At 44.7% G+C, this 15458-nt stretch overlaps 1 protein-coding gene and 1 non-coding gene across 2 annotated transcripts in view; both read right to left on the bottom strand.

Annotated features, from left to right (window-relative positions):
* Nucleotides 1-15458, bottom strand: part of IPO9 (importin 9) — a 48700-nt gene that overhangs the window by 3321 nt on the left and 29921 nt on the right. The window contains exons 11-19 of the mRNA XM_004700085.2: nucleotides 15222-15320; nucleotides 12916-13022; nucleotides 12201-12340; nucleotides 10358-10517; nucleotides 6575-6801; nucleotides 3728-3876; nucleotides 3296-3424; nucleotides 2233-2508; nucleotides 1770-1936 (exon numbers count right to left, since the gene is read on the bottom strand). Of these exons, the coding sequence (XP_004700142.1) occupies nucleotides 1770-1936; nucleotides 2233-2508; nucleotides 3296-3424; nucleotides 3728-3876; nucleotides 6575-6801; nucleotides 10358-10517; nucleotides 12201-12340; nucleotides 12916-13022; nucleotides 15222-15320 (1454 nt within the window). The remainder of the gene's footprint in view (nucleotides 1-1769; nucleotides 1937-2232; nucleotides 2509-3295; nucleotides 3425-3727; nucleotides 3877-6574; nucleotides 6802-10357; nucleotides 10518-12200; nucleotides 12341-12915; nucleotides 13023-15221; nucleotides 15321-15458) is intronic.
* LOC115872467 lies at nucleotides 29-168 on the bottom strand. Its single transcript, XR_004047867.1, has one exon. It is a non-coding gene; the product is annotated as a small nucleolar RNA SNORA42/SNORA80 family (small nucleolar RNA).

Below are 15458 nucleotides of genomic sequence, written 5' to 3'. Positions count from 1 at the left end.
GGTCTCCGCCAGGCCAGACCCCCCCCTACACTGTGCAACCTGCTTCAGTGCCAGAAGCCTATGGGCTAGGAGGCACGGAAATGGTCCAGGGCTACAGTGTGCTCTGGCATGCATGAGACACAGTGAGAGGCCCATGGGGCTGGGCCTGCCATAAATCCAAACCCATGCGCTAATAGGTCTTTTTTTTAAAAATAAATTATTTTATTGAAGGCACTTACAGCTCTTTTTTAGTTTTAACCCAACACCACCCCCCACCCCCGTGCACTTTTTTTGGGCACTTAAGCTCTTGTAACAATCCATACACCAAATGTATCAAGCACATTTGTATATATGTTGCCATCATCATTTTCAAAACATTTCCTTTCTACTTGAGCCCTTGGTATCAGCTTCTCTTTTTCCCCTCCCCCTCACCACCATTATGAATCCCCGATCAATTATAAACTATTATTATTTTCATACTTTACACCATCCCCTGTCTCCCTTCACCATGTTTATGTTGTTTTTCACCCTTGGATGTGTATGTCTTTTTTTTTTAAAGGAGCTCAATTCTCTAAGCACCATTAACCGTCTTCCCTCTCCCTTAGGGCTCTCAGCTGTGCATTACGGGTACATTTTTCAATCTGGTCTCTGCGAGATAATTCTTCAAAAGAGTGAAACCATTCAAGTCCAAGGTTAATTGAGCCAAACAGCCATTTAAAGGTGACTATAGGCTGTTCCCACTCAAGGTTGAAAGACGATTTCAGGACAATGTCCTGGGGCTCCTCCCTTCTTTAAGGACCAAAGTCAGTCTGATTTCCAAACTTTTCTGCCTTTTCATCAGAATCCACCTATTGGGTCCCTAATCAGAATGCTCAGTAGTGGTTGCTGGCACCACCCAGCTTTTCTGGTCTTGTGGCAGAAGAGGCAGGCATCAGACTTGCAGCCCAGTTCCACCCACGACCCCTGGGTGTCCTTGTTCTACTGCTCCAGGTGACTGCTGGGTAGCTAAATCTTAGGTGGCTACTCACAAGCCTTTAACCCCCCCAGACACACTCATCAAACTAGAAGGTACAGGAGAAGCTCTAAAACCTTAGGCAAATGGCCTGGATAGGCCCATGAAGACTTAACCTACACCTTTAAACCAAGGAATCTAATCCCATGAGGCATTTGGTTATACCTAAGCAGTATCACCAAATGCACGTTTTCTCTTTTCTCCAGGCTGCTGTTGTGAAATTCCACTCAGCTCTCTATTGGTTATTTTGCCATTCTCCCCCTGGCAGAACATTTAGTGATAGCAGTTACATTGCTCAAGTTATATAATGTGGAGATCAGTTTTCCCGCCAGGAAGGAAGGGAGGGAGTCAAGTTTTGTCAATGGGGATGGGAAACTTAGAACTGTGTTCCTGACCAAAGCTAGACTAGGTAAACGCTCAGCGGCTGTCCTCGGAGGTGCCCTGGGTGATAAGAACCAGCAAGGTAAAAGTTCAGGAGCGAAAGGACGCCTGCGTTTAATAAAGGGAAGAAGCTATGAGCAGGGCCTGGCTGGGTGAAGTGTATAGAGGGAGAGTCTGCGGTCGGCAGAGATTTAGAAATAATATATGGTCTATTGGGGATTTCCAAATGGCAGCTATTCAAATAGACACGCAAACAAGAGAGAGAGACAGAGACTGAGAAAGAGAACGCAGTGGCAGCTTGATATGGCAACAAAAAAATGGGAGCAAGAGGAAAGGAAAAGGAAAAAACAAAGTCAGCTAAGTAACGCCAGGACGCCAGAGAAAGCTGAAGCCCTACCTGACTTTGCCTTCATACTGTCCGTAGAAGAGATGCTGTCGGCTGGTCCACTCAGCCATCACAAACTCCAGGGCAGGCTTGCCAGTAGGTCCCGGGAGGCTGCACAGGAACTCTAGGAGCGGCTCCAGCTGAGTGTGCACCAGGTGAGCAAACACCATGATCAGAGACTAGGAGAGAACACAGAGGACGTGTGCTTCAGGAAGCCAACCCATTTCCCAGATGCAGGGACCTGAGGGAGTAGGGCCAGTCACTTTGCTAACACCCTGTGCTCTGACGGGCCACACCCAGGGCAGGGCACCCAGAGATTTCCTTGTCAATGCCTCCTGGGCCAGAGCCGATCCCACCGGACTTCACTGTGACCAAAACAGTAAGAGGGGAACAATCACTCTGGATTAATATGCTGACTTCCTGTAACCTCTGTCACCCAGAGGGAGGGAAAACCTGGCTTCCAGGAATGGCTTACCTGCATGACACTGAGCGTCTCTGCCTGCTGCATCTTACTGAGGATGGCACGAAGGATTTGGTCCAGGTTGTCCCCCAGCTCTCGCCCGGCCTTGGAGATAAGGGTGGAGACCAGGCGGCCCACAAAAGCCGCAGTGAACTCGGAGGTGCGGGGGTCCAGGAGCTGGCTCACCACTTGCATCACGTACCACAGCCCACTGTGGCCCTGCTCGTCGTGCCACTGGGCTACCTGCTCCAGAGTCACTGACACATAGGCCCGTAGGCACTCTCCACCATTCTGGGGACACAAGCGGGAGTGGCCGGGGAAGCAGGATCAATAACTGGAGATGGATGCCGAGAGACTCGCCCCCACCCCACCGCTAGTCTGTAAGGGCAAATGCTATCCTTGCAGATCTACAACTAACAAGAATAGTGAGCCCCCAGGACCTGTAGGAGGCTCATGCCACTAAGGCCAAGAGTTCATTGTCCATACATATATTGTGAATATGGCACCCCTTTCCTAGTGACCTCAGAATGCACACTCCTCATCTCAAAGGACTCTTTGACATTCTGAGAGTGACCTTTATCCTTCATGGGATAAAGACAGAGACGGTGTACACTAAGGGCCTGTACCTCGAGACTGCCCAGCTGACTGACTGCCACTAGCAACATGCCAATCTCTAGATAGCCAAGCAGAGTACCGTATATACTCGAGTATAAGCCGACCCGGGTATCAGCTGAGGTACCTAATTTTACCACAAAAACGGCATTAAAAATGTTCCGAAAAACTCAGCTTATACTCAAGTATATACAGTAACAAAGACCTGAAAAATAGCCAACTCGCCCCCCTCCCCCCTTTCCCAGACACCTCACTCTGTGCGTTGTACTAATTGGAGGAACAGTCTGGAATGACTGACTCTGCTTTAAAAGCACATGCAGCTGAGCAAGGTGTCTGGCTCCCGCCGTCTAGCCCCTTCTGGGCACTTGGGGTAACTATGCTCGGACGGAGCCCCATCAGGCTTCTTTCTCAGACTAATGGGCAGGGGAGCAGGCTTCCCTCCTGGGGGTCACCGCAGCTCAGGTACCTGCATGGTGGCGTTGTCATCTGTGTGAAGAGTGCACTGTGCCACGGCAGGGAACGCCTGGCAGATGAGGAGCTGGGAAAGGGGCGGCTTGGTATTCCGCACCACTGTCGTCAGGATATCAATGGCTGTCTGGGGGAGCAAAGAAAGGGTCAGCACAGGGGAGTGGCCAAACTAGATCCTTACTAGGTACACGCTCACAGAAAGCTGACTAATGAAAGGTGAGCTGCTGCAAGAGAAGGCCAGGAATAGCCATGAGGTGAGGGGCACACCAAGATCGGGTGGCCAGGGGACATGTTACATGGTGGTAAGGTAACCAGGCACAATTCACCGAGGACAGCTCTGGCCTAAGCGCAGTGATTTTCTTAGTCTCAGAGAATCACCCAGAATCAGAAAAACCGCTCCATGAACGTTGGAGTCCTTGGAGCCACTCACCGCACAGAGCCCCGCAGGGATCTTGTCTGCGGGGGCCTGCATGATGCTGACCAGTGTGGGAATCAGCCTCATCTGCATGGGGCCCTGACAGGCTTCAGTCTGCGACAACTCCTTGAAGATGTCCTGAGCCAGCGAGGCGACGACAGGATCTGAAGCGGACAAGGCAATAGAATCCCTCACCCAATCATCGGCACCTGCTTTGCGCTTGAGGGCCCCAATCCTAAGGTGACAGCTTCTGCTGACTGTGAATCATATACCTGGGTCCCACTGAGATCACATGAATAACCTGAGAAGATGCTGGCTCTCCGGGAGGCACAGCATGCATGGTTGTGTGAAGGCAGGGGCCAGGCATCAATAGCTACTCATCACATTATAGATGGCTTTTTTTCTGACTCGTGTGAAACCTCGGTTAACTATGAAACCAAATGGAAAAAACGGAAGTGCCACAGATGCTCCATTAAAGACAGGAGTTTCAAAACACCCCAAACGGTAAATTTCAGTTACATAGATCTCCTAGGGAGTAGCCATGACAGACAAGAACACTCCCAAAGCTATTTCCAAGGCAAATGGAAAAGTCTTTAGAAGAATGGAACTTCAGCTTGAAGCATGGTTGTGTAAGGAAAATGTCTTCCTCTATCTAGCCTATAGCAATATGTGCAGCATGCAAGAAGACATGTAACTGCAGCACTGTTTATAACAGGTAAAAATTAAGAATAATTTACATGCCCATTAAGAGATTGGATAAATAAAGGATGAGAAAGTCATGGTATATGCAGAAACCAGAGGGGAAGGGAGATAGCGTCGGTGTGAGATCTGAAAAATAATTAACAATCTATAATCAATCAAGGGCCCACGAGGGTGGGGGGAGGGAGGGGAAAAAAAGAGGAGCTGATCCCAAGGGCTCAATGGAAATTAAATGTCTAAGAAAGTACAATGGAATATATGTACTAATATGTCAGACAGAATTGATGTAACAAGAGTTGTAAGAACCCCAATAAAATGATCTAAAAAAAAACGTTATGGTATATGTTAAGGGTTAAAGAAATTGAGATATGCCTATGAGTATGATGTGGAAAGCTCACCCAAGTGAAAAGCAAATCTTATAACATGTTTAGAATGATATATAAACAATCCCTTCCTCTATGTTTCTGAATTTCAATGTCAGAGTTTCTTCTTAAAAAAAACAAAAAGAACCTTAATATATCTTCTAATTGTAAAGAATTGAAAACATATGCAAATTACAGAAAAGTATTAAAGGGGAGAAAAAAATCTAAGTAACAAACACCACCACCACCCCCTACCACAAATAAATCCCACCCCTTTGAGATAAACATTTTGATGCCCACTCCAGTAGTTTGTTAAAAAAACAAAGATGTTATTTAGAGGACTGAGGTGTGCCTGACTTAGCCCAAGGTATTTTCAATTGCCTGATATGTATGAGGAAGCCGGATAATACATAAGTAAGACTCAAGAATCATGCGAGTATTTGAATGATGATGCCGGCAAACAACACTGAAAGCACCATGGACTGCAAGAAGAACAGACAAACCTGCCTTGGAAGAAGCACAGCTAGAATGCTCCTTAGTATTCAGTATGATGAGACTTCCTCTCACCGGTTTTGGACATGCTATGAATGACCAGTCCCTGCCAAAGGACATCATGCTTGGGAGAGGGCCAGCAAAAAAAAAAGAGAGAGAGAGAGAAAGCCCTTCAAGGAGATGGACCGATATAGGGGCTACAACAGACCGAAACACAGCAACAATCGTGAGGCTGGCTGGCGCAGGACAGGATGTGGTAGTGTGCTGTGCTGTTGTGCACAGGTCTGCTGACAGTCAGACCGACCTGATTGCTGGTACCTACGATAATATGAAGCCATGGCGGTGTAGTGCGTACACGTCAGGCTTCGATCCCAAGGAGTGCACTTTCAACTCCTGGAACTCATGGGGGCAGTTCTACCACTTCCTGCAGGGTCACGATGAGCCAGCATTGACTTGACGGCAATGAGTTTAACGTTTTCTTACATAAGGATCTAGAACATACATATGCCTTTTCTAAACTCAAAACCCAATTTTTCGGATCACGTTCTATGCATTTATGGAAAATGGTCTTTTTCTTAATTGTAATGTAATGTAATTTAATTATTCTTTTAAACTTTGATTTTAATGGCTGCCTAAAATTATTTAAATCTAGTTCATGGATATAATAAGTGATTCTCTTTATTCTCTCTAAATTTTCACTTTTAGAGCAATGTTTGAGTAAACAGTTATATCAAACACTTGAACACCTTTGTTCATAAACCTCTACATATGTCTTTCTTCACTCTCATTTTTTCTAAATTCTACTTCCAATGCCACCTCATAATGACTTTATAAGAAAGAGCAGAGCTGTCCCATAAGGTCTCTAAGGCTGTGATCTCTACGGAAACAGATTTCCAGGTCTTTTCTTCTGCTGCACAGCCAGTGAGTTTGAACCTCTGGCTCTCTGGTTAGTAGGTGAGCACTTAACCACCATGGCACCGGAGCTCCTTAAACTACTGCCTATGCTTTTCTCCTAAGAAGCTTCTGATTTAGTTGCTCAATTCTCTAGCACCAAAATTCCAAATGAGCTCTCCCCTTTGTAGCTTTTTATTCATTATCTTTCTCTTCTAGTCCTTATTAGGCAGTGTCACCGGAATAGCTATTCTTTTTATTATTCCTATATCAATATATAGGAAAGAACATAACTCTTTCCTAATGAAAAGTCATGTTCTTTGCTTATGATATCTAAGATCCTCAGACTTGGGATCACTTTTACTGATCAGCATCTTTTCTTTGGGACCCCCATCAACACACCTTCCCTATAGCATACCGTTACTGTACTTCAGGAAAATGGCGATAGTGAAGGGGCAGATCTTGCTTTCCATGCTTGCTGTGAATTCTGGGTCAACTGTGCAGACGATGCACAGCGTTTCCATCACCAGGTTGAGGACCTCTGAGCTGAACTGGGCTGCTAGGTGGATTAGGCCGTCAAGGATGCTGGGGAGGAAGGGCTGAAGCACGTGGGTACTCTCTGAGACTTTCAGCTGGTCACAGTAACTAGAGAGACAGATAAGCAAGAATTACTCAGGTGCCCGACTTCTGGGTCTTCTGATTAATCATACACACTGCAGCCTTTACACATGTGGTTTTCCTAGGTTTCTACTTCTTTCTGTAGAATACTATCATGCCCAGTTCTATGGTTTAAAACATATTCTTGCTTTGATCTTTGCGAGTTCCTTTCAATTTCTTTCATGTCCCTACTGCTGTTTTGAAGCAAATTCCCATCTAGTCATAATAACCAAATTACTAAGATACTAAGTTAAATTCCTTTATCAGAGCACTGCATTAGTCAGTCATATTCAAATATACTTCCACTGTTATTTGATAGGACACTTTTTTTTTAAACTTCTACATAATAAAAACACTTAACATTTTTGTTTCTTTAACCTTATTTGCATATTTATGAAGTACTCACCATATCCAATGGGATACAGTGGTTCAGCAGCTATTTAAGAAATACTTTTTCTTAAGTTTTAAAAAGTATTCTGTCTACATGCCATGTCATTTTTATCCGCTGTTTGGTTCAAAGGGCCCACAGGGTCTAGTGCAACGGTGGGCTTTGATCTAAGATTCATCCTTATTCATGTTTTTGAGCCATGTCCTGATTTTCTACATCACCTGCTCAGATCTGACGTCTTCAAAAGAGCTGATTTGGCATCTGGCCTGAGTCAGCTCTCTCTTAACTCCTTCAAGTAGGCTTTGTGTTCATTTCTACCTATACTCAGCTGAGCCCTACCCCACTCAGCCTCTTCTCTTGGCTTACAGGGACATTACCCGCCAACAAATCTGAAGCTGTGCGGTCTGGCATGGATTACAGGGATGTATCCATCTGGCCATACCACCCGAGATCTTGTCTGCCAGGACATTATTCTGGAAACCAGTCATTGTTCAATATTTTCAAAATTTTTTTAATTAATTAACAAATCACACCCAATCTCTAATTTCCTCCTTCCCTATTCCAAAGTCTTCAAGGAAAGCCAACACCCTAGGAAGACATGATCGATTTATCTTGTGGCCTCATGAACTAGGGGTACATTGTCACTTCTGCTAGGTGCCTGTGTCCCACACAGTGGGTTTCACTATAGGAGCAATGCCGTCAGCTTTCTTTTTTCTGACAACAGCTAAAATACTACAGCTGGCAGAAGTGTGAGGCTGGAGGTGCAGAGATCAATCAGAAGTAAGAATTCCAGGCAAAAGACGCTGAGAGCACAAGCTACGGCAGTATCTATCGTTGCGAGAAAGCAAGCTGTGGTCTGGGATCGTCACCTTTTTTGAAAAGGGGAGACAAGCTCTGTGACTTCACCAGGACAGGAAATGCCTGGAGCTAGGGCATGATTGGAGGTGGTAGAGCGCTCCAGAGAAGATACACTAATTTGGAGCCTGGGAGAAAGGCTGGCGTAAATATAACCTGAGAAATGTGACCCAAGAATAATTATGTCAGTCATTAACTTGTTTCAGAAAGGAGTTGAGCTAGTTTGTCATGATACATAAGTGGTGGCATTGAAAGATAAGTTAAAACTGTGGCTGCCAGAGAAGAAAAGCAAGCACGAGGTGATGGCCACTCACATGCCACTAGTGAAGTGAGAAAGCACAGTTTGGGTAATGTAACGAGAACATACTAGGTTTATAATTAGCTGGGAAACATTAGCAAAATGAATCTGTTGGAGAGTCATGGCTGTGAAGAAAAAAAGAGCAAGCGATCTCCTCACGAGGTAATTCTTAGGTTGGGATCCACATAGGCTTCCAGAGCGCCACAAAGCGCTTGACACTGAATATAAAAATTTCTAAGCATGTAACAAAGGCTTCGAAAAATTCATGGGGAATGAAAATGGAATTGGACCATAATAAAAATTTCCCACAAACGTCTTGATGCTCCTCTGGCATGTGTTCATTTCTCTGGCTTGCAGTCACAGCTTCAGAAGGTGTGATAGCCATCAAGAGCCACTGCCTATTTGGTCAAAGACATGAACACCCTTAGGTTTTCAAAGGTTTCTTCATATATTCTCTTCCCCTACTATGAGTTATATAATCGTGTAAAAACAAAACAAAACCCCCAACATCCCATTTTAAATATAGAATCAAGTTCCTTTTATTCTCAGCCCCTAGAGAGAAGCAAAGTGAAGGTCTGCTGATCTCTTAAGACAGTACTGGACTCCTTCCACCTTCACACGAAGGCCTCTGCAGACTAGGGGGAGTGAACATTTCTGCAACATCACCAGAGTGGGGCAAATCCCTATCGCCCACTCATGTCTGCTTCTCCACTTGTGTTCCTCATATCACCTCTAGCCCATTAAAGCAGCTTCAAATAAGGTAGACGGAGATTTTCATCATTTTGTCCTTACTCAGCTGGCAAATGCTTTTTTTTTTTTAAATTAAAAGATCATTTTATTGGGGGCTCTTCTAACACTCCATACATCAATTGTATTAAGCATATTTGTATGTGTGTTGTCATCATTATTTTCTAAACATTTACTTTCTATTGAGCCCTTAGTGTCAGCTCTCCACCGATCTTCGTGACCCCTTGATAAATTACAGATTATTATTATTTTCATATCTTACACGGACTGCTGTCTCCCTTCCCCCATGGTTTCTGTTGTTGGTTCCCCTAGGTGGCAAATGCTTTTCATCTTTACACTGACACATGATAAAGGACATTTTACAAATATACTTAGAAGATGCATAGGCACAACCTCTGGCCTATGCCCAGAACCACCGTCAGGCTGACTCTCATCTCTTATAGGCGCCTCGGAGCTTTCCAAAAGGTCATCCTTAGCTGTAACAATTTTCAAGGCAGAGAGTTGCTTTTCAGAGCTTGCAGCAGAAAAGACTGGTCTCTCTCCGTGCTCATAACCATGCAAGCACCCACAGGCTCACTGCTGCCTGAAGACAGATATATTATAATGCACAGAATCTCAACCCCTGCCTTAAGGGGTTAAGAAGACAGTGTAGGCAAATGCAAGGCAACTTTTACGTTGGAAATTTTTAGGATTTGAGAGTCTTAGGTTTTGACTCTAAATTATTCCTTTACACGGACTCTCTAATACTCCTTCCCTCTGGTCCGGATAAAAGTGGAAGTAAGGGACCTGCTGAGCCATAGTACATGGCTTGTGAAAGAGCCAAATAGAAAAAAATAAGCAGTGCTTGCAGGCCACAGCAAATCAAGCATGGTCTGCAATAAAGAAGCAAGCAACACAACCACACAGACTCATCAGGCTACTGCCCTGACAGCTTGCAACTCTCTGTAAGTCACGTGTCTGGGAGAGCTGCAGGCCTCACGGCGGGAAAGGGAGCTGGCCGGCCTAGACAATTCCAGAGCTGCAGTGAGTGTAATTTGTGGGAATGAGGAGTAGGAGGGAACGGCACATCCTTTGGTCTTACAGAAGTCAGACCTCTGCTGTGGTGTGTCCCCTACAACTGTTCTGAAGAAATTCTCCACCGGAAACTTCCAGGCAACATAATTCATTTTATCACTTTAGTTTGGGATAGCTATCCTGAGTGAATTTCTCTTCAGTGATTTCCAACACTCCAAGCCCCGTATTTTGGGTGTACTTACCCCCAAATAGCTCTTACAGCAGAAATCCGAACTGATGGGGGTTGTGTCTCCTGAAGCCCACGAACTGTTGCTTGTAAGAACTGCTGGATTAGTTCAGGGGACATAGCCACAGTGAACCGGCTGGCAGCCCACAGTGCCCGGCCCAAGAGGAACGGAGACACTGGGGGAAGACACGCAATTAGGGGTTGGATGAAGGGTGTCCTCTTCCTTGTCATTCTTCTATCCCACCTGTCAGCTTGTCACCAGGAATCACATAGTATATAATTGGTTTTAGCCCCACCCTCACCCCCAATTTTCTTTGAAATAACTGGTGAAGTAGAACTTGGATTCTCTTACATTAAACAGACTTCCTATCCCTGTTGGTAAGGCCAACTCATATTCTTTACTGACAGCATTACTACAATGCTTCTCCATTACTAGTTTTTTCCCCACCGGTGAACCACTATAGAACATTGTGCATTACAGCGCCAAAGATGCAATCTTTAATTTTAAATCTGTCAATGAATTGCTTAGTCTACATACATTAAGACCAAGTAAGTATGACCCCTCAAAACAGTCTTTCTAGCATTACCTCTAGTTCCTCAATCAAACATAAAGCTCTTCACAGCAACCCAAACCATATTCTGACACCTTTGTAGTTGGTTTAAATGATCAGCCAACACACCTCTCCTTGCACTGCCTAGCTGGCCTCTCGGGTTGAAGTAATCCCAGTTTCCTCTGTGCTAAGAGGCCTGGTGATGCAGTGGCTAAGTGCTGTGCTACCCAAAAGGCCGGTGTTTGTAACCGACCGGATGCTCCACGAAAGCAAGACGAGACAGGCTGCTGCTGTAGAGAGCATAGCTTGGACACTCTATGAGGCAGTTTGGGCTCAGTCTATCAACTATTTTAAAATTGCTAATAGTTTCTTTAGATTCTTTTCTAGTGCAAACTCTTCAGTAAATATGCTTTAAAGTTTGTGAAATTCCAATACCTTCGCTTGATCATAAAATCATGGAATGCCTATTAGGGGCAAAGCGCTTTAGAGATACAAAGATCTATTAGACATGGTCTTTACTCTCAGAGATGTTCTGCTCTAGTAGGACTAAGAAAATAGAACATCAACAACAATGCAATGTAGCACAGGACAAGTGCAGAGTGAAATATGACATTCCCACTGGAGGTGAGCTCTGTGATTGAGAAAATGGAAATGAAGAGGGTGAGTCACAGGGCAGAATGAGACAGGGACAAACAATGCCATGTGTCCCATGATTGAAGAACTGAGAGAGGACGTAAAGCCAGTATTCTGGACTAGGGGGTCTGGTCAGGCTCTACGATGACAAAAAGGCATGCCAAAGGTAGAAGCGATGTAGCAAAAAAATGTTAAATAGACAATACTGACTCTTAGCTATTTTTTGTTTTTAACACAAACAGCTACCATGAAAACATGTAACACTTTAATTATCTGGATGCAGACCAAAAATAAAGTGGAAGGGGAAAAATGACAAGAGAAAAACACAAAGAGCGAGCCTGACAGAATGCCTGGCAGCATTCGGAACTTAAAGACAGGAGCAGGGCTCACGCTAGGGCTGTCAGGGTCCAGACTTGCTTTCCACTCAAACTGCCCTAAAACAGCGCGGACCAGGAGCAAAGAAATAATTCTGAACTAAGTGACAGCAGTCTTTTGGCAGGAAAGTCACTGTTTGTGGGCCACTTTGGAGGCTGTAATGAGTTTTAGCTCTTGGGTAAATAGAAGATTTTTCACCAGAAGGATGAGACTACCTGGCTACTGACCCAAGAGAATAATACAACTGAGGGATGACGCCTGGAGGTCTTCCAGGATCCCGGTGTTGGACTGAAAACATACCTGAGAGGTTGAGGTCTGCAAGGATGACACTGGTCAGGAATCCATGCATGTCAAAGTGGATCCTGCCATTTTTCACACTGTCGGTGATGATGGACTTCACGGAGCCCAGAGCAAGCATGCAGGCCTCGTGGATCTTCCACCTGTGATCGACACGAGAGCCAGGTCAACCCACCAGCCACAGCAAGGGCAGAAATCGGAGGAAGAGTCATGAAATGACTCTCTAGCACAGGGGTTCTCCACCCTCCTCCTGCCGAGGCGCTTTCATCCAGTTCCTCATGCGGTGGGGACCCCAACCACAACCCTATTTTCACTGCTACCTCCTAACTGTCAGGTTGCTACTGTTATGAATCGGGCGACCCCTGTGAAAAGGTTGTTCGACCCCCAAAGGGGTCGTGACCCACTGATTGAGAACTGCTGCTCTAGCACAATCTACCCCCAAGGGCCACTTCTCTGCCTTCCAATCTACACTACAACTGAAAACAGAGCAGAGTTGAAATGACTGATGTTTGTCCTCATTAAGTACAAAGTAAAAGGCCATCTCCGTTTAAGACTTTAAAAAAGGGGTAAAAAAAAAAAATCTTCACCACTTACTTCAGGGCTAGTTAGAATTGCTTTAAAACAAACCGATAGATAACGCAGCACAAGGACTTATTATCTGATGTGATGCCCATAACAGCCCCCTCAGTTAACGCTCTGCGACTCACTCCTTCCTTACCAGTGTTCGGTGCCACTGTTTTTGGTTTGCTCGGCTTCTTGTAGATGCCGAGTGGCTGCAGCAGCCAGGGCTGCTGCACTTTCATTCTGGAAATCTGTGGCCACAGCCTAGGGAGAGAAAACTCATAAATCCAACTGCCTAGAAGAGATCCCATAATGGCACCCTTTCCAAAGAAAGGTGACCTTACAAAATGTGCAAAACACTGAGTAATAGTCTTCGTATCACATAGAAGTAAATATTGACTGAAGGTCATTCAAAGAACGATTGCAGCAGTAATCAACAGGGAGCTGCCAGAAATTTAAGCCGATTCAGAAGACAACAAGGAATGAAGGATACCACTGCTGTCATCAGGTGGTTCTTAGCTAAAAGCAGAGATGTGCACTTTATTGACTATGTAAAAACATTTGATTTGGTGTCTCATAGGGAATGAAGGATAGGGATTCCAGAACGTAATTGTACATGTATATAGACTAAGAGGCATTTGTTGGGACAGAACCAGGGTCATTAGGTCACTTAAAATCAGAAGAAGGGTGATCGGGAATGCACCCTTTCACCACTTGTTCAGGATGTATGCTGAGCAAATAATCCGACAAGCTGGACTATATGAAAGACTCCAAATCAGAATTGGAGGAAGGCTCTTTAACAACCTGTGATGTGCAGATGACACAACTTTTTTTGGGGGGGATGGGGGGGCAGAAAGTGAAGCAGACTTAAAACATTTACTGATGAAGGTCAAAGACCACAGCCTTCATAAGTGGATGATAAACATCACCATGTTAATAAATGGAGAACCGCTGATGTGATCAAGGATTTCATTTTAATTGGATACACAAACAGTGCCCATGGAAACAGTAGTTAGGAAATCATATGATGTATCACACTGGGCAAATCTGCAACACAGGACCTCTTTAAAATGTTAACGGGCAAAAATGTCACTTTGAGGACTTCAGGTGCTCTTAATCCAAGTCCTGGTATTTTCCATCACTTCATATACGTAGAAAAGCTGCACGATCAAAAAGGTGGGCATGGATTACAGTGTTGGCAAAGGACATTAATATGCATGGACTGCTAGAAGAACAAGTTTGTTTGGGAAGAAGTATGAAGGGGCTTCAAGAAGTGTGTAGAAAAATTGAATGAAGAGGTAATGAAGTGCCTTTGAACAGCTGGAATGCCCCTTGAAAGTGAGGTTGGCTTCGTGTCACGTAGTCCCTGGAGGTCATCATGCTCAGTCCAGTAGTGGGTCAGTGAGAGTGAGACAGACTGTCAATGCGATGGACTGATACACTCGCTGCCAACGATGGACTCAAACATAGGAAAGGATGTGAGTGCAGGATGGACGGAAGGGTGTTTTGTTCTGTTGACAGGGTCACTATGAATCTGACAGTACCACAAACAACAAAAGACCCACTTGTGCAAACTAAACGCATTTTATTCACAAACTGCGCTAGCTAGGATGTTACCTGACTGAATAGCTCTATTGCTTTTGACTGTACTCAACAGAGTGTAAGAAGCAATGATAGATTCAGCTTTGCGTGGCAAGGGGCCAGCTATTTGTTTTCTTGGAGTCTGTTCATAGAAAAATACGGATAATCTACTAATTGAAATCAAACGTGATCTTTCAAAGGTGCTTTAACCAAACTAAAAGCAAACCTACTGTCATTGAGTTGATTCCAACTCATAGCGATCCTACAGGACAGGGTAGAACTTCCCCTGTGGGTTTCCAAGACTAACTGTACACAGGAGTAGAAAGTCTCCTCTGTCTCCCCAAGCGGCTGGTGGCTTCGAAATGCCGCCCAACTGGGAACCCACCACACCACCAGAGCTCCTCACAGATGCCTTAGAAACACAAAAGGATGATGGCAAGTGAATCACCCACAGTGAGAACTTCCCACCCCACAGGCAGCAAGTGGCAGCTTCTGCATAGTCCTGTAGTGTAGAAACATGAGGATATTCTAATCAGAGGAGTCAAGAAAGATGTTCGTTTCCCAGGGGGGCAAAATGTTCGGCCACTTCTCATTTCTGCCAAAGGGTGAATCAAACGGTTTCTGATTCACAGCCTTACAGACGAGGATTCTCTCTTCTGGGCACGATTCTTACAACGGAAGTGTATTTGTAAATCAGAACGAGTAGCAGTGAGTTTGGAATCCCCAAGTCTCACTACTTGATTTGAGATATTCTTTCACATTCCTCAAAAAGCCTGCCACAAAGCCACCCAACAACTCCGGCCTTGGGTTAAATTTCTGGAAAGGAGGAAAAGCTCATGTGGCGAAGTTAGATTTACTTGAAGTATTATGTAACCCTCTTACCAGTAAAAGATCTTGAGCCGCAATTCTAACAGTATAGGAGAAAGTATCATCATCTTCATCTTCCACAAATTGTTGGGGGTTGGCTGTCCAGACTTTAATCTGAAAACAAGAGGTGGTTAGGTTTTTGTAAGGCCATGGATCTGTTCCATGTACTCCCTCTTTACATAATGCAGTTAGACTCTAAGCTTTTGTTTTAACCTCAAAAAAGCTCTAGACTCAAAATCTTTTCTTTTTGAT

Source organism: Echinops telfairi, unplaced genomic scaffold (genome assembly GCF_000313985.2).
Source record: "Echinops telfairi isolate 266 unplaced genomic scaffold, ASM31398v2 ScPeMD7_7424;HRSCAF=8462, whole genome shotgun sequence".
Taxonomy (NCBI): domain Eukaryota; kingdom Metazoa; phylum Chordata; class Mammalia; order Afrosoricida; family Tenrecidae; genus Echinops; species Echinops telfairi.
Note: the sequence above shows the minus strand (reverse complement) of the source record. Positions and strands in the feature narration are given on the sequence as shown.